The following is an 18,872-nucleotide window of genomic DNA, read 5'->3' as shown; positions in this document are numbered from 1 at the left end:
CCATGTCTAAGTATCTCCAATTTCCATCCAACCCAAACTGAATATTTTGCAGAACGAAAAGCATTGTGTTTATTGTGCCAATCAGGCTGCAATGATTCTAAAACACCCTCTAGCTAAACAAGTTGTTGCTTTTTCCAGTGTCTGTATTGTGATGTGTGCAGTCCCTGCATTCTGAGTTGCCAAGAAGTGTGTGTGTGTGTGTGTGTGTGTGTGTGTGTGTGTGTGTGTAGAGAGAGATCAGTGCAACTAGAAGAATCAACATACTCCACAATGGAGAAGCTCCTAGATAATTATGCCATAGTTACACCCTCCCCGCAATAGATTGGGTCCTACGCTGCTGCAGTTTACTTAGAACAGCAGTCAAGCCAGGCTGGATGCAATGTTAATAGAAGGAGAATCCCACCCCCGTTTGCCTTCTGCTAGCCCATATGACTGGTGCGGAGAGCCAGAGGATTTGCTGTGTGAGCTGGCTGGCTTGGTGCCACAAAGGCACGTCCAAGGCCTGGCTATTCAGAAAGGATGCTTAGCTGTAGCAAAGCCCTTTGAGATCTCTCTGTCTTGAATGGAGGGAGGAACTAGCATTGCTGAAGGTGACTGATGCTCCCATTTTTAGATGCATTCCCACTCCATACCCAGCTAGTCCTCTTGGGCTGACATCACAGGATCCACAGAGCTATTTAAACTGCAGCCGGGCAGAGCCAGCCTGAGCTGAGGAACCTGCCTACATCTGCTGACTTCCCCTCTGCTTCATTCCCAGCAGGAGACACAGAGGGAACATGCCCCCAAAGAAGGATGCCCCAGTGAAACGGCCAGTACCCCCGCCTGCCAAACCAGCAGCGAAGCCAGCTCTAGCAAAGCCAGGAGCCCCGGCAGCTAAAGGCAAAGCTCCAGAACCAGCACCGGCAGCACCAGCAGCACCAGCAAAGCCCAAGGATCCCCCAATTGACCTCTCCAAAGTTGTGGTGAGTGAAACATGGTTGAAGGGACAGGACACCTGCAGGAACCTTTCTCTTCTTGGGAAGAAAGCCGGTTAAAGGCAGGAGCAGGAGGGAGTGGCCAGGATCTTAGGCTATTTTATCTGGCTCTAAAGTGTTTTCTATCCTTTTACTAAATAGTGCTTTGTGGGGTGATGTTATTGTAGAAGAGAACTAATTTGAGAAGTGTTGCAGCAGGGCATTACAAGTGGATAAAGGGAGGTTACAGGCTGCAATAATTACCGTATTTTTCGCTCTATAACACGCACCAGACCATAACACGCACGTAGTTTTTAGAGGAGGAAAACAAGAAAAAAAATATTCTAAACGAAATAGTGGATATATGATTTTTGTGGTTCATGCTGTGGCCACAAACATGTGATCTGACAGTGAGTTTGGAGTAGCCCAATGCAAAAATCCTGACGATCCATGTGGATCCATGCTTTGTAACCACAGAGGAGGGAAGGAAGGGGAACCATGGATCCTCTGCTCACGACTGCAGCAGATCCCCCCCGCCACCCGCAGGCATTCGCTCCATAACACGCACAGACATTTCCCCTTACTTTCTAGGAGGAAAAAAGTGAGTGTTATGGTGCAAAAAATACGGTAATTAGGCGCACCCTAATATGAATTAGTGGGTGCGAAGAGGGGGCTAAATAAATCAAGGCAGCTATCACCATTTTAGAAGCCAAGCCTAGCCCTGTTCCACTCACAAACACCCACCCAGCCCGACTCCACACAAGGTGTTTGGAGTATTAAAAGCGTTTGGGCTTGAATAATATCCTCAGCCCGGGCAGAGACAGACAATAGTTTTTAACAGAATTGAAGGTGATTTGAAAGAGACTTCACTTCTTGTGGTACACACATTTCGTTTGCCTGTTTTTCTTATCAAACAGATTTTTTAAACAATACAAAGCCACTTTATTTGAGGCAAATGGTGGGATGAATGAACAACATACCATGAAAAGAGATTCTTCTTTCAGACCACCAGCTCTCTGAAAAACTTGTCAGGCTCCAAACTTCCGTAAACTACTTTCGAACTCCCTTGAAGCAGTCAGGTATTTCCCCCTGGCAGAAAGATCAGAATGAGTCAAAGCCAAAGTAAAACTGAATTGACAGGGGCTTGGCAGCTTGATAAAGATGCAGTAGCGTAGCGTGGGGGGTGCAGGGGGTGCCAGCCACACCGGGCGCAACATCTGGGGGGGGCGCGCTCACACTCGCAGCTCTCTGCCCCTACCTGGCTCACTCACTCTCTCTCACTGCAATGCTGGCTGTGCGAATCGTGCGGTGCAGAGAGAGCGCGAGGGACTATCTGGGGGAGGGACAGTGCAGCGGCCGCCCAGCGCAGCGCTGAGCGCGGGAGAGAACCACACCAGACCAGCCCAGGCAGCAGCAAGAAGAAGCTGGCAGCGGCGGCAGGTTAGGGGTTAGGGGGCGCAAATTACTTGCCTTACCCCGGGTTAGGGGGCGCAAATTACTTGCCTTGCCCCGGGTGCTGACAACCCACGCTACGCAGCTGTAAAGATGGAGCCGCATGTGCTTATGCACACACATTACCTATAAAACTGGCCCCCAGACAACCCCATTCCTATGGGATACCCAAATAGCTGGCAAGACCCTGCTACATTATCTCCAAGCTGGACAGCCCCCTCATGAACAGCAAGAGACCAAGTAGGTGTCAACTGGGTGTCAATTGAAAGGCACTGATGGCATGCATAACTCTTATCTGATCTGTTTATTTTCATCGCTTTTTACTGAATCCCCATATTCAGTTTTACATTTTGCAGAAACTTCATACGTGTTTAAATCTGCCCAGCTAACTCTGGCTGGAACCAAAACATGGGAAATCTGGCCTCTCTTATGGAAGTGGTCACCACTGGGTCTGAAGCAACAGAAAATAAAATGGAATGAACTACTGTAGGATTTAATTGCAATTTATTTCGTTGTCTCCAGATGAGACAGCTGATCTCCCTGAGTTTTGCTGCTCTTTAAAATGATTTGTTTCATTTACCCTCACAGCTATTGTTCCATATTTTTCAGAGAGGCAGCTAAGGAGCACAGATGCTTGGTTAATTGTGAATTGTACATCAGCAAGGATCTAAGTCTCCTTGGTTCAAGGCTAACACTATCTGTGAACTAAATGATACAGTGTTGGGAACCGGAGCTCCATATGGGAAATGAGAATGTCTAAAATCAGGCATGTTTCTTTCTCAGCCCATGCTGAGTTCATTGTGTGTCTTCAAGGCTGATAATGAATTTCAGAAGTAGAAAGGAATTTCAGAAATAGACTGGAAAGAGAAGCTGCTGAATTGCAACTCATTACCAAACTTAAAACCATGGAGAGACCTGGTTTGAACAAAGACATTGGATTCTTATCTCATTATACATGACTAAGCCATTTCTCACCTTCTCACCCCTTGTCTTTCCTGTAAGACCTATTACAGTCGTTAAGAGTCGTCAACAGGCTCATCTCAGCTATCTGCCAATCTCCCATTCCCACCACCCTTCTGAGTAATACCCCTCCCCACCTTCTCACTATATAGAAGGATCTGACAACTTCTGTTTCAGTGTATCTGAAGAAGTGTGCATGCACACGAAAGCTCATACCAAGAACTAACTTAGTTGGTCTTTAAGGTGCTACTGGAAGGAATTTTTTTATTTTGACTATGGCAGACCAACACGGCTTCCTATCTGTAAATGAATTCTAGCTTTGAAAAGAAATAAAAGGCAGGACAATGACTGTGCAAGGTGTGGATTTGTGTGAAGCTAAGTTGGCTACTTGATCACACTCTAGACTTTAAGTCTTGATAAATAATTAGCCCTCCATGTCAAGAGGTAGTATGTTTTGGGGTTCCAAGTGCTGGGGGCATCTAGGTTTATCATGATTTTTTTCCTGACACAAGCTTTTTGCAGGCACAAATTCAACAGGTGCCGCTTCCCCATCACTATCTCTCTGTGCTGGGGGAAAGCTGTCCCTGCTGGATTTTGGTCTGCCATGCAGCTGGGTAAGGCTACAAATAAATGGTAACAAAATTAAGAAATGTGTCTCCTAATGCATGTGGAACATCTGAAATAGCTGAGGACTATCAGCCTATGCAAAGCTGCACTACAGTGGGCTAGGTAACTAAGCATAGAGTTACGTCTGGGTCTTTCATACCGTATTTAAAAGGAAGTTCCTTCCTTGACCTCTGCACCACACCAGACCTCAAGGCCTTTAGGGTTCATAGCTTCATGGAAAGCTGGTGCTCTTAGTGTAGGGCTGCCTGCCATACATCTGGACATAACCCGGATCAGGCCCTCGGAAGCAGCGTTCAGGCAGAAAGTGTTGAATTGTCTGGCGAAATCTGGAAGTGTAGCTTTTGGCAAATTTTCTTTTCTCCTTAACAAGATTTTGCAAAAAGAAGCTCAACAACTTTTGTGATTGGATTTTCACTTTTTGAAGTATGGCAACCCTGTCTCAGTGCTGGTTCTAGGCAGCCAGGAAATAAAGTCCATTTCCCCATCTCAACAGACAATGGTGAGTGTTAAGGGCAGCAAGCTAAGGTTAGCGGGTTAGAGGGGCAAGATAAATTTAGCAATTGAAAGGGCTCCTGTTATTTTAACGACAGGTCCGAACAGCAGGCGCAAAAGCCTGGTATTTGGCCTGCATTCTCAGAAAGCCCGGCCAGGGACAGGTGGCCACCAGCGGGGGTGGGACTTAGCATATTCCCCGCTTTTTACAGGGAACAGTTATTTCAATCCTACCTCTATCCCTTTGCTGGGATGCCACCTTCTGAGACTGGGAGGATCAAGTTGCGGGAGGATTGGGGCATTCCGTCAACAGCCATGTCCTCCTAACGCTGCGGGATTCCTGAAACAGTGAGGTAGGGGCTTCAATAAGGAGAGTGATGGCAGAGAGGGGAAAGCGAGCCCTTATTTAAACCCACTCTAGATTCCAGCCCTAGAAACCTCCTGCTGAACTGGCCTCCCTGGCGCCTTAAGCATCTCCTACTTCTGTCTTTGCTGGTCACAAGGCTGAAGGAGCCAGCGAGAGACCGGCCTCTGATGCAGGGAGAGGCAGTCTGGCCTAGCAGTTCCAGGCCTGGCCACAGCAGCACCTGCATGCGCGGCGAAGAACCGTTCTTGGTCCACGTAACACGCAGGGCTCCTTTGCACTGCCCACGGGCCACAGAACAACCAGAAAAAAGAGTACCTGTAAAATGTGCTGATCCACAATGATAAATAGAAATAGAAGTACTTTATTGTCACTTGTACAACTTGTATACAGTGAGATTACACGAGCACCCCCCACTCAGCTCTCTTAGTCTCAATTCCCCTCGTTTACTGACGCACACCCACCAAACCCTTAAGTCAGTTGCCCAGTTGTTATCTTTTCATTCAGCAGCCTAACAGCTCACGGATAGAAGCTGTTCATTACCCTGTTGGTGCGACTAATCATGCTTCTATATCTTCATCTGCAGTGTCTCATGTCGCAAAACTAAAAATCCAGAGTTCACCCTGGTTTCCCTCCACTCCTGCCCTGTGCTCCAAGCCTCCCCATGAGCCGGGCAGCCTTAGGCTGGGTCCCATCTCTAGCCACACATGGCCACACATGCGTAGTCTTGGGGAAAACGCTTCCTGTCTCCAGGATCTACTCCCAAGGCCTGTGGGAAGCAAGATGAACAGAAGCAAGAGTTGTTACCTTTTGTAAACCTTGCAGCTGGGGCAGGCCAGGACGGAACAAATATATGGAGCCCTGTATTGTACAGTGAGATGCCTGGATCACAGCCTTTTTGCGCCCCTAGGAGCTGCCAAAGGGGACTGAGGGGTTTGGGGTGCTTTCAGACTCCGGGTGGAATACACCTAACCTTTACACAGAGTAGACCCATTGACATTAATAAGTGAAGTCATGCTCATTAATTCCATCCTCTGGTTCCAAGATTGCTCCTCTGTCGTAAGCAATAAGCGGAACTGCAGTTGTCTTTCCACATGATCATGAGCCTTCCTGCACTTTTTCTCTGTGCACAGTCTTCCATGTTCCATCCACACCAGCTCCTGTTAGTGACAAAGGGGAAGCTTCAATTCACCATTTGAGGCTCAGCACACCTTTGTGGTGGGCAACATTTTATCACCCTGCTCGTTTTCCCCACTGATCTTTTTAGCATATAACACTTTTCTGGCTACATTTCGTTCAGTTTTTAAACAAAAAACGTGATGCATTAAAACAAACAAACCAGAAACACATATTAGCCTAATTAAAAGGATCAATTTAAAAATGAATACCGTATTTTTCGCTCTATAACACGCACCCGACCATAACACGCACATAGTTTTTAGAGGAGGAAAATCCGTAGGCATGCCACCCGTAGGCATTCCCTCCATAACACGCACATACATTTCCCCTTACTTTTTAGGAGGAAAAAAGTGAGTGTTATGGTGCAAAAAATACGGTAAATGTTATAAAATGACACCCATTGCGCCTGAGTTGTTGGGCACTGCCCACATGCAAACTCTGCCCTTTAAGAGATAGTGCTAAGGGAATCTGCAGCTACAGAGAGTGCTCTACTCTTCTGTACTTCTGAAAAAAGCAAAGACTTTGTCTGGAAAAAAGGCATATATAATGCAGGGAAGACAGAGGATAGGCATTAATGGACAGTGATGCCATGTGCATGTCCTGTGAAAAGTAAGTGTATGGAGAGTGGCAATTCCACACCTTGGTCTGCAAGCATCCTTGGACAGCTTCTGCATGAGGCATTGAAACTGGAATTGACCTGCCTTCTTCACTGACATTTTATAGGGATCCACGTGCGTCATCATCCATGTGTAATACACCTGTGTTTTCTCGGTGATATACTGTACATGACTTTCCCCCTAATGCATAGAATTCATTATTATAATTTTAAACCCAGAAGAGAAGCACAGTCTCCAGAGGGAAAGATGCTCACAGCGGTACTCTTCCAACTTGTGCAAGAGATGTGGTTTCTATGTGTATAGCAGCATTGGGGGGGGGGGCAGAAATGAGCCCTATCACCCTGCCCCCCACCACTTCCCATACCTAAGCACGCTTTTACTATCTGGTAAGGCCATTCCACATATTTTAAAACACTGGTTACTATTTGAATGAACATGCTGGAAATGAACATACAGTAAGCTCCTATATCTTATCTACCGTAATTGCTCTGTGCTGCTTTAAAATGTGGGTTTTTAACTGTGTGATTTGTGAAATGTTTATAACATTGTAAACAGCTTTACCTTGCACAACTCTGAGAAAAGCTGCCAGTCTCATTTTATTTATTTATTTTATCTTAAAAACTCTTATACCCTTTTCATTAATGCACTTATGAATCTCAAAGTGGTTCACAATATGCAGCAGTCCCAGTGGCGTAGCGTGGGGGGTGCGGGGGGGCCGGCCGCACCGGGCGCAACATCTGGGGGGGGGGCGCTTGCACTCGCAGCTCTCTGCCCCTACCTGGCTCACTCACTCTCTCTCACTGCAGCGCTGGCTGTGCAAATCCAATCCGAGCCGCTGGGTCACCGCCCACTGTGGAGGGGGTGGGTGCCAGGCATGCGGTGCGGAGAGAGAGCGAGGGACTATCTGGGGGAGGGACAGTGCAGCGGCCGCCCAGCGCAGTGCTGAGCGCAGGAGAGAACCACACCAGACCAGACCAGGCAGCAGCAAGAAGAAGCTGGCAGCGGCGGCAGGTTAGGGGTTAGGGGGCGCAAATTACTTGCCTTGCCCCGGGTTAGGGGGTGCAAATTACTTGCCTTGCCCCGGGTGCTGACAACCCACGCTATGCCACTGAGCAGTCCTGCTGTCCCATTGGAACTGAACTCAGGAAGAGAATTAGCAGATGAAGAGAATTAGCAGATGAAGAGGCAAGTGTAGAAATCCAGCAGCCGCTGGGAGACTCTGAATGAACATGTGAAGACTCAGCAGGCACCATCGCTAGAGAGAGAGAGAGAGAGACCTGGCCTGACCACTGGCTCCTCTGGACTCTTCAGTGGATTCAGGTTTTAGCATAAAATTTGGAGGAGTTCTGGGGAACTGAGTCTCAAGCATATTTTCCCCTCTTTGTTTGTTTACTGACAAACAAAGTACTTGCGCAACATTGCAGGAGAGTGAGTATTTTTTATTTTATTTTATAAGGCTGAGGAAGCAAGTTACCCTTTCTCAGTGGCAGGAAGGAAAGTGAAAAGCTGCTGGATCTCTCATCGGGAGTCCAGCCAGTCAGTCAGCAGCAGACCTCTTGGCCCAAGGCTTCAGAGGAGCTGAGTGGGCAGGGATGAATTGCCTCCTTGCAGAGAGAGGGAGGGAGAGGTGAAATTGCAACTCCCCAACTACCTTGGAGCTGGGGTAGGAGGGGAGGGCGTGGAAATCTCCTTGGCATGCACTGCCTTCACAGCACTCTGTTTACTCTCTCTCTGCCTCTCCATCCTTCGCTTCCCGCCCCCCTCCTGCCCTTTAATAACCTCAACTGTGAAAGGCAGTCATCTCTCAAGAACCTAGACAACATTAGAAAGTAGCTGGGTTGGCTCACAAGGAAAATTCCCAAACCCCTTTTAGGGCAATGCCTTTATGAGGCCAACCAAAATGATACAAAACAGTGTGCAAGCTTTCAAGTTCCACAGAACTGTTTCCCACCTGGCCTGATGAAGAATGGTGGAGAACTTGGAAGCTTGCATGCTTTTTCTGTGACAGATTGGTTGGACTAAAAATGGTATACTCCAATATGGATTTTGGAAGTTCTTTAAAAGTCTTGGTGTGAGAGTGATAGAATGGAGGGAGGGGAAGGAGAATGAATTGTCGCACACAGCTGTGTCTCACCCACTGATATGAATGGAACATAGCAGAATGTGGACACACAAAATAAAATCCCTAGTACTTGGGGAAAGCAATTGCAATTCCACTTCTGGTTTACCACAAAAAACCCAAGATTTTATCTTTCTAGGCGCTCCTTGTCTTGGAAACACCCTTTGTTTGAGCAGATTGAGAGACAGGTCTGAGGAGAACTGAAAATTGGAGAAGAAAACAGAGACAGAGAAAGGGAGTAAAAATGAACCATTCAGAGATGACCATGGAGGAGACATTTGTGATATATAGACACACAGGTGGCAAACCTTTCTTAGTGTGAGGGCTGCATTCTCTCATGAGGTAACTTCTGAGGGCCACCTAGTGATAGGCAGGGTCAAAGTAATGAGTGTGACTCTTTTCTTTGTACAAGAGGTTGCATTCCAGCCATGGGTGTAGCCAGGATTTTTGTTGGGGGGAGCAGGACTTGGGGGGGGGCAGAACCGACATGATTGGTCAGTTAACTATTTCTATTGTTTTACTTGATTGAGGGGGCATCCCCCTTGGCTACGCTCATGATTCCAGCCACAATAAAGCCAGAGATTTCTACACTCATCTCAATATCCAGGCTAGTAAAGGTAAAGGGACCCCTGACCATTAGGTCTAGTCGTGACCGACTCTGGAGTTGCGGCGCTCATCTCGCTTTACTGGCTGAGGGAGCCGGCGTACAGCTTCCGGGTCATGTGGCCAGCATGACTAAGCCGCTTCTGGCGAACCAGAGCAATGCACAGAAACGCCGTTTACCTTCCCGCTGGAGCAGTACCTATTTATTTACTTACACTTTGATGTGCTTTTGAACTGCTAGGTTGGCAGGAGCAGGGACCGAGCAACGGGAGCTCACCCTGTCACAGGGATTCGAACTGCCGACCTTCTGATCAGAAAGTCCTAGGCTCTGTGGTTTAACCCACAGCGCCACCTGCATCCCATATCCAGGCTAGCAAGAGCCAATATCACAGTTAAAGAGTTTGACGAAGGCACAGAGCAGGACTGGTGAGGAGTTGTGGTCTGCAGAAAGGGGGTGGCCTAGGGAGAGTCCTGAGAATTTGATCTGAATAAGCAAAATTCCTAACCCTGATGGATTGTATAGGTATTTTTGAAAAATGCAACAATACAAATGTCCAGTATGGCCATCAACTCTAAACAGGTTGACCATTTTTTACACATCTACTCGCCAATGAAAATTAAATGGTCAAATGTTAAAATGGACAAAATACATAGCATAGCTGCCCTGTTCCAACTTTAGTTTTTCTTTGGGAGCTTTAGCATCTGCTCTGGCCACTCATCTCTGGCTGAAGAAGTTTTCTGCGAGTCCTAATGCTTCCTTTTTATAACTTGGCATTTCTATCAACAACTTAGACTTGACCACCTTCCTGTCACCTTGCCCAGTCTCCCTCTCACTTCAGTACCATTGCCCCTTTCCTGTGACTGTCATGATCTCCAACCACTTTCTTTCTTCTTCGTAGATTGAATTCACCAAGGAGCAGCTGGAAGGTAAGCCATTTTGATTGTCCAAAGGCACCAGGAGCAAGCTTTCCTGAGATAGATGCAGAGGCGCTGACATCGCATGCCCCCCGCAGCATGCTGACATTGTGCATGCATGCCCCCTGCACCCACAGTCGCGGCGCTAAGCTGGTGTGCCTGGATGCACATAAGTGCATGAACTTTCACCTGGTGGCAAAACTTTTTTTGATTCACTCCTACAGCCCACCTCAAACAAAACAACTGCTTTGTGTGCATCTTGGTGTTTGCTTTTTACTTCCTAAAACCTCTTAGTTTCTTAGGGACTGGGAGCTATTATCAAATGCAATGGCCCCGTCTCACCTTCTCCTCTCCCCATAACATTTAGAACACCAAAAAGCACAACATGATGCCAATGTTCTGCAAGGTCCGCCACCCCCACTTCATTTAACTGGCTGCTGGGAAACCTGAAGTGGTGATGAGATCACATCACAATTTTTGTAGCACTAGATATAACCGGGAGTGGGAGAGGAGTTACAGCTACTTCTGGTCTCATGGCATAAGCAGCGGAGAACGGAGTTGCTAGAGTCAAGAGACTGGAAACACAGAAGCCTAGTCCATCCTCTTGGACAGTCACATAATGTATCCCTGCCCCAGCTTCCTCCTCACATAGACTCCTCCAGGTTCAGACTGAGCAAACAGTAATTACAATTGTCCTTTCTTTCCCAATACACCTTTGTAATCCACCCAGTATTGTCACACCTTTAGTTTCAGCTTTCTGATCTGACATCTCCATGCACAAGTGCACACACACTTTTATTTCAAAGGCATTCATAATTTCCCTCATGACACAAAAGAAATTATATATTTTTTCTGGAAGTATGGTTTTCTCCACGACCACTTAACAGTAATTCTTATTTTTAAATCTTATATCAATAAACTGGTTTTCTGCCCCAAAAGCCCTGATGCGGATTACAATACATGTGGGTTCTTTAGCTGGGAGCAGCAACCGTTTAGACTGCAATCCTTGCCACACTTTCCTAGAAACAAGTCCCATTTAACTCAATGGGGCTTACTTCTGAGTAGGCTTATACAGGACTTCAGCATTAATAAACTTGGAAAGTGGTTTTACATTTACACTTGTAATGCAGGCAAGTCCTTAGGAAGCCTCACCATGCTCACCAAACCATCCCTCTATTATTTTAAAAGCTGCCCTAAGCATTATGAGAGAAAGAATGTACATATTTCCAACAAACAGAACATTGTAATCACCTATAGGTACCTGATTCAACTATCTTGCACTTTCAATTGCCCTTACCACTGAAACCTTCCTTAGCAACTTGAAGGAATGTCTCATTAGCTCAGTTAGTGGAGGAGTTGGGGGCCTGGGGATCTGAGAGATGCAGTTCCTCTTGGTGTGGCTGATTAGCCATGCCTTTGTGCGGTCCAAGGTTGCTACGGGATTAGAGGTGCTGTCTAAATATAAAAATGATTCCTTGGCAACTAAAACCCTCCCAAGATCAAGGTGACGCCCCTTTGGAAGGAAGGTCCCTGAGATCCCTCTTTCGTTTAGAGCAAGAATAGCCAGAGTCTTCCTTTCAAGATCGCCATCATCGTTTTCTCTTTAGACGCAACCCAAGCAGAGCTTGCCCTTTGGTAGGCAGAAACCTCCCTCCCTCCCTCCCTCCCTCCCTTCATATTGGCTGTGATGAGTGATAGAAACTGGGCAGGTTAAACAGACCTTGCAGACGGCGGTGTCTAGTTTCTTGGGATTATGTGAACCATCAAGTTGACAGCTGGCATGGCAAGCTTGACACTTTATCCCCAAAAAACCCTCCGGTCCCCGGCAGCTTGCCCAGTTCTGAGACCTCATCACAAAATAACCACATTAAAACTTTGGTCTAATCTCCCTAGATTACAAAGAGGCCTTTGGGCTCTTTGATCGGGTTGGTGATGGCAAAATCCAGTTGGGCCAGTGCGGAGATGTGATGAGGGCCGTGGGACAGAATCCCACAAATGCCGAGATCATGAAAGTCCTGGGACACCCCAAGCCGGATGGTGAGTCTTGCTCCTTGTCTCACAAGTAGAAAGGGAAACGGACAGGATGGCCACTTGAGGGCAATAGATTCCAAATTCAAGCAAGCACTAGGCAAAAACTGCATACAAAAATGTGTCTATCAGGAAAAAGCGCTGCTACAATGCTGGTGAATTTTCTTGAGAACTTTTTTTTAAATAGAAAAAATAGCAAGTTGATGTGGAAATATGGTGAACTGAATTTAAGATTGGGGAAACAAATTTGAGAGGTTTGTCCATCTTTAGTTAGGAATGGGGGAAAGGGTGGGAAGCTGCGCAGGGCACATCAGCCCTGAAGGGTGTTTTTAGACGTGAGGCTGACATCCCTTTAGAGCTTCAGCATTCTTACTAGTTCTACTATTCATGCTTGAGTGACAATGCCTATGTCGCCAAAATGGTACCACCCACATGCAAGGAGGAGATACGTGTGCATGGATGGTGCCCTTTTGGCTGCATTAGCCTAGGCACTCATGCTGAACATCAGAAGCAGAGATATCGTATCAATTAAAGGAGAAAAATAAGGGAAGAAAATAGGACAATAGTAGAAACATAAACATAGAATATAGTATTCTCTCTTTCTTTACTTCTGTATAATTTCCATACTTTATATAATTTAAGTATGTATTACATAGAAACCCAGTATAAACACTGAAGCAAAAGAAGCTGATGTGTGACCACCTTCTTCCAGTTCTGAGCCTGTGCTCCATCCTCTCCAAAAACCATATACTAAGCAATTTTCAGGATGCCAAATACAGTTTCGGGTTCGCATTCCAAGTGAAAGAGTGCAGTCCTCATGGAATGCATACAATCAGCGGACACAGATTTCTGAGGGTGTAGGCTGGGAAGTGCCCCATGAAATCTGGGAGGCAAAGCACTTGAGACTAGTTTGCTGTTGACAGTCTTTCCTCTTCCTCCTCCTCCTCCACTAGAGCTGAATTCTAAGCGGGTGGAGTTTGAAGAGTTCCTGCCCATGTTACAGACTATTGCCAAGAACAAAGATCAGGGAACCTACGAAGACTACGTGGAAGGGCTCAGGGTCTTTGACAAAGAGGGAAACGGCACCGTCATGGGCGCAGAATTGCGCCACGTCCTCGCCACGCTTGGTAAGTGCTGCCAAGAGAAAAGGCAAAACTTTCTCACCAGTTTGTTGCCAGAAGGCCCAAGCAGCTTTGGGGGCACACCAAACATGAGGAAGCCATACTAGAGCCCAGAGCCCAGAAGGATCCCATTTTCAACGCAGCCATCATCCCACTGTTGCCTACATACAGCAACAGTGTTTTGTGTTGTGTAGGCTCCTATTTGTTATGTGCAAATGGCTTTAGATACCAATTAGGTCAATAAATTACCATATAGCATATATTCAACCTAAAAAACAGTGACAATTTGTTGTTGACTAGGGACAGCTGGACATATAAAGGGCCCCATTACCTTCAGTAGCTTAGGGCCTCATCAAACCTAAATCTGGCCCTGGTCTCTCCAGGTACAGTTTTGCATCCTGATTTCCCCTTGCCTTGGTACTAACACTAGCCCCGCTGGAGACTCACAGTACCTCTTCCCCACTAAGGTTTGGGGGAGTGGCCTTTATATAGAGAGGGTGCCCTCGTGGCAGGAAGTTGTTGCACTCTCATCCACTATAGAATACGTGCATTAATAAATAAGGACTTGCGCTTCTGTTCCAGGGAGGTGCAGTGCACAGCCTGCAAAGAACTATTGAAAAAGTAAAAAGTCTATAAAATGGAGAGATACTTTTGCTGCCCTTTGTCTCCTTATTTTATTTTAGAAGAAAAGGTACATGATCATTGCTGCCCTTCAATCTAAGCCTATAATATGTTAGAGGGGTTTTTTTCTTCTGGTGGCAGACGACAGAAGCGCAAGACCGGTGCAAAACACACAAACAAAGGTTTTATTACAGCTATACAAAAACAACAAACACAAAGCATGTGGGTGTTCTCTCTCTGCAGGCAAAATTCAAACTGCGACTTCTGTTCTTTTATACACATTACCAGCTGTGTCTAATCAGCCTAGAAAACCACACCCAGAACTCACAGAAAAAGTTCTTAAAGCTGTTTGCACCCTTTTACTGTTTCTTGATGAATGATATCTAACATAATAATGCAACTGAGTTCAATGTGGCTTACTCCCAGGTAAGTGGGGTTTTGGTTGCAGCCTAAAGCACTAGTCGTGCTGATAGACTAGAGCATCAGGCTTGAACTGGGAAAAACTGAATTCAAATCCGAGCTCAGTTACACAGCTGTGTCCCATGCTCATTCCAAGGAGCTCACAATGGCATATGATAGAATTTGCTCTACAATCCTGTGAAATGGGTTAGACTGAGAAATAGTGACCAAATGTCACCTTGTGAGCATTGCAAACAGCATGGATTTGAACCCAGGTTTTCCCTTTCAAAGTATGGCCCTCTAAAAAATAAAATTCAAATACCTGTTTATATACATACACACACAACACATACCAACAGTTTGTTTTGAAGATCAACTGTAATTGATTAGAATTTTTAAAAGGTAAATATCGCAAATATCTCAAAATCAGATTTGATTGTTGATGCCATTTACAGCAAACCACCTTCGGTGCCACAAACAATGTAGTTTCATACACCTTCTTGAGGAGTTATTTCAGCGCAAGATGCAGATTGAACTACTTGGTATGCTAGGAGCAGCCACTGCAGGGCCCTCCAGATGGCGCTGGGCCACTGCTCCCATCATCCTTTGACCATGTTGGCTGGGGTTGATGGGGACTGAAGGGAATGTAAAGAACCTGGCTCCTTCTTCCATGTGCTGTTCCTCCTCCTTCTCTTTCCAGGTGAGAAAATGACCGAAGAGGAAGTAGACACTCTATTAGCTGGGCACGAAGATGCTAATGGCTGCATCAATTATGAAGGTGAGAGACTGGGTCTGTTTTTGCATGAGCAGGTAGGCCCAGTGTCAGAACACTCATACTGGACTCATCCAGACTTCCTAGGCACAGCGCCACACTTTGAAGTACTGTATCCAAGCACTCTTCCCTCCCCCCCTTTTCTTTCTTTCCCAGAGAAACCCCGCTCTTAACCACTGAATCAGAGCAAATGGCAATCTGTGGGCAACACAAATTGCCATTTGTTCTGATTCAGCATTAAAGAGCAGTTCTCACGGGGAAAGTGGTGGGAAAATAAAAAAGAGTGCTTGGACACAGCGCTTTAAAACATCGACCTGTGCCTAGAAAGTATGGCACAAAAGGAAGTCTGGATGAGCCCATGACCTTGGCGGGGGGGGGGGCATCTCCCCCCAATCAAGTAAATAAATAAAAATACTTAAGTAACTGATCAATTGCGTTGCAGATAACTCAGTTCTGCCCCCTAAAATACAGCCTGCCTGTGGATGATCACTTAGAACAGGTGAGTAGACAGTTTAGTTTGATTCAAGGGAAGCAGCGACACTTCCCAGTTTCACAGGGAAATGTGGTGATAAAAGTGTAGAACCTGCAAGCTTGTATATCACAATTAACTAAATTTATATATCACTCAACTGTAGAAAAACCTCTAAGCCGTTTACAAATGAATATTAAAAAGCAGGTAATGTACAGAACATTGCACACATTATCTACAAGTTGTGGTAAAGCTTTGCATGTGAAAAGTCTCAGGTCAATCCCTGTCATCTGCTGGTAGAGCTGGGATTATACCCCCCTCTGAAAGCCTGGAGAGACACAGCCTATCAGTGTGGACAGTATCAAGCTTGCTGGACCAGTGGTCCGTCTAAGTACAAGGCAGCTTCCTCTGTTCCTAAGTTATATGGGATGCTGGACTTTGCTTGTTGCAGTTTTCATATGCAAACAAATGTGCAACACTGTGTGGATGAGGTGCTTAAGTGCCTAGTACTGTTGGTAATATAGAAGCCACAACTGGCCCATTCGACAATTAGGGCCTCAATGCTACATGCAGGGAGCAGTTAGGCACTTCATGACCTGCTAATGCCAGAAAGGAAACTCCTAATATTTAAGGGGAAGTGAGGGCAGGAAAACAGATTGCAGGTGAGCAAGTGGGCCAGTTGTCACCTGAGGCAATAGCTTTGCTAATGAAACATCTGTCGGGGAGGGACAAGAGGCAGTAAAGGTAGACTGCTACCTTAAAATATCAGGTGTAACACACATGACAAAGAACTCACAAGCCACTTCCTCTCAGCTGCTTGAAGTGCCATAACTAGACACTGGAGGCATCTATTGGGAGTGAACATGGACCACTGGTACCAAACGGTATGGAAAACAGCCTTCCTAGGAAAGCTAAAACAAAGATGCCTTCACCCAGTTTGGCTCTCCTTCATTGTGTATGCAAGCCAGCAAGGCAATAGCCAATCCCCCCACAACAGCATACAAATCAATATGGTTAACCTGACCCAGCAATACCGCCTCCCCTTGCACACTGCAACCAGCCGACTGCAACTTACCACACCCTGGGCCTTCTGGTCTCTCACACAGCAAACAAAAATAAAGTACCTGCTTGCGTGACACTGAAACAAAAGCTTTGCTTATATACCATGCAAAAGAATGAAATTCTACTGTCTCCCCCTTTACTCTCCTCAACTCCACATTTCCTACAACCGTAATGTCTCACTGACTTGCTTGAAGGATTCTGTGACTTGGAAACAGAGGTTCTGTATGTACTCTTGTTACCCTAGAAAATGCAAGGATGGAAACATATATGGGGGGGGGGACAGGTGTAAAAGGCTCACTGGACCAAAATACTGTGCATGTGAATGTGGTGGCAGGTAGTTTTAATTTCCTGACAACTCTTTCCTTTCTCTCCACAGCCTTTGTCAAACACATCATGGCAGTCTGAGCGGAAGAGAGTGAGTATGTGCCTCAGAAATGAGTGTGGTTAATTCTGTGGAGTGATGTGTGTTCTTCCCCACCGGAAATAACATTTCCTTCCCTGTAACCTCGTTCAGTATTGAGCCTTGAGCTCTCTTCTGAAGTTTTACGTTTGTGTGTGGTATCTTGGAGCCGTGAAGATGCAAAATTGAGAAGATCCGTAATTGAGAAGATCCATTTGGGGGCACCAAATTTTAGCTTCACACAGGGTGACATATTATGAAAGATTACCGTAGTCCACCCCTGATTGGAGGCCCACTAATATTAAGTGTGCATGGGACGCGGGTGGCACTGTGGGTTAAACCACAGAGCCTAGGACTTGCCGATCAGAAGGTCGGCGGTTTGAATCCCCGCGACGGGGTGAGCTCCTGTTGCTCGGTCCCTGCTCCTGCCAACCTAGCAGTTCAAAAGCACGTCAAAGTGCAAGTAGATAAATAGGTACCACTCCGGCGGGAAGGTAAACGGCGTTTCTGTGCGCTGCTCTGGTTCGCCAGAAGCGGCTTAGTCATGCTGGCCACATGACCCGGAAGCTCCCTCGGCCAATAAAGCGAGATGAGCGCAGCAACCCCAGAGTCGGCCACGACTGGACCTAATGGTCAGGGGTCCCTTTACCTTTTATTATCAAGTGTGCACACTCCAGGAAAGTTAATTGTTGCTGTTGCTTGTTGATATAAAGCCAGTGTGCTATAACTTGTTAGTGCTGATGTTTGCAAAGATTAGCATTGCAGAGCTGATGTAGCCAAGCTGGTGAACCAAGAATTTTCACTTTCTCATCAGAGCTCTTGACTTGAAGAGCTACTTCATACTAACTCTTGCCAACCTTTGATACGGACCGTAATGGACACACCATCTTCTTTTCTCTACAGACCTGCTGACGGTGGGGTTGAATAGCTGCACCCTTCAGGCAGGACTGCTAAACCCATCACTCCCCGGTGGAATCAACTCCCCCATTTTTCAACCTTTGTATAAACACAATCGGCCACCCAGCCCTCGCTCAGAGTGCTGGCTGCAAATGATGCTTCATTTATACTGCAACGTGGGAACATCACTGAGTGTTCCTCTGTGGAACCAGAAGGGGGCACCATTGAATGCAACAGCCTCTATGAGAAAAACAATTTTTTTAATCATTTTGACTCTCCCAAAACAATACATTTACTCCACTGGACAATAAAGTCGTTGGTTTTCAGCTCTTTCTGGTCTCTGAGTTTGTGTGAGGATGATGATGAAAACACATTTTTATAGAGCACTGCAAAGCGTAAAATCATCAAAAGAGTATGCAAATAAAAACAGGAAAAAAAATGTATCTTTAGCATCTTTGTGGTGGGGGAATGCAAGGAGGTTCCCCCTAACACCAAGTTGTCAGGGAATTGTGTGACAGCCAAAAAGCTCCGAACCATATTGGAAAGCGGAAGGAGAGCCAGGATCTGTCAACAACATGTGAATTAGCACACACATCCAGATCTGGTTCACTGCTTTAGAACAAAACTCCACAAAGTGATTTCTGAAATAGAAAGGGAGCTGCCATGGGGTCCCCTTCTGCCAGGTGGGCTTCCTGTGCCACACATGCTCATTCCACAATGCTTCAAGTCTGCCCAGGACCAAACATTATGCGGTGTGGTGTCGTGGTTAGTGTGTTGGACTAGGAGCAGAGACACCAGGCTTCAAATTCTCACTCAGCCATG

The 18,872-nt window shown here is 46.2% G+C and overlaps 1 protein-coding gene across 3 annotated transcripts; it reads left to right on the top strand.

Annotated features, from left to right (window-relative positions):
• Nucleotides 1–451: 451 nt before the first annotated feature.
• LOC310698431 (myosin light polypeptide 6-like) lies at nt 452–18,376 on the top strand. 3 transcript variants are annotated; one of them, XM_083485543.1, is made up of 8 exons: nt 452–590; nt 758–962; nt 10,266–10,293; nt 12,175–12,318; nt 13,263–13,436; nt 15,151–15,228; nt 17,130–17,168; nt 18,057–18,376. In XM_083485543.1, the coding sequence occupies exons 2-7, from the start codon at nt 777–779 to the stop codon at nt 17,156–17,158; spliced, it is 639 nt and encodes a 212-aa protein (XP_083341669.1). In that variant the 5' UTR covers nt 452–590; nt 758–776; the 3' UTR covers nt 17,159–17,168; nt 18,057–18,376. The 3 variants fall into 3 exon arrangements, 2 of the variants coding, with proteins under 2 accessions (XP_083341669.1, XP_083341668.1); XR_014521524.1 differs by lacking the exon at nt 452–590 and having other exon boundaries at nt 613–962; nt 17,130–17,460; nt 17,817–18,376; XM_083485542.1 differs by lacking the exon at nt 452–590 and having other exon boundaries at nt 615–962.
• The last annotated feature ends 496 nt before the right edge of the window (nt 18,377–18,872 follow it).

This window comes from Podarcis liolepis (assembly GCF_965112155.1).
Source record: "Podarcis liolepis genome assembly, chromosome: 2".
NCBI classification, from domain to species: domain Eukaryota; kingdom Metazoa; phylum Chordata; class Lepidosauria; order Squamata; family Lacertidae; genus Podarcis; species Podarcis liolepis.
This window is presented reverse-complemented; position numbering and strand designations above follow the sequence as displayed.

Bases quoted from the DNA above. Each gene is read 5' to 3' on its own strand.
- LOC310698431 (XM_083485543.1), top strand. From the start codon at position 777: ATGCCCCCAAAGAAGGATGCCCCAGTGAAACGGCCAGTACCCCCGCCT. The intron at 963-10,265 runs GTGAGTGAAACA...TCTTCTTCGTAG, and splicing joins TTGACCTCTCCAAAGTTGTG to ATTGAATTCACCAAGGAGCA. The intron at 12,319-13,262 runs GTGAGTCTTGCT...CTCCTCCACTAG, and splicing joins GGGACACCCCAAGCCGGATG to AGCTGAATTCTAAGCGGGTG.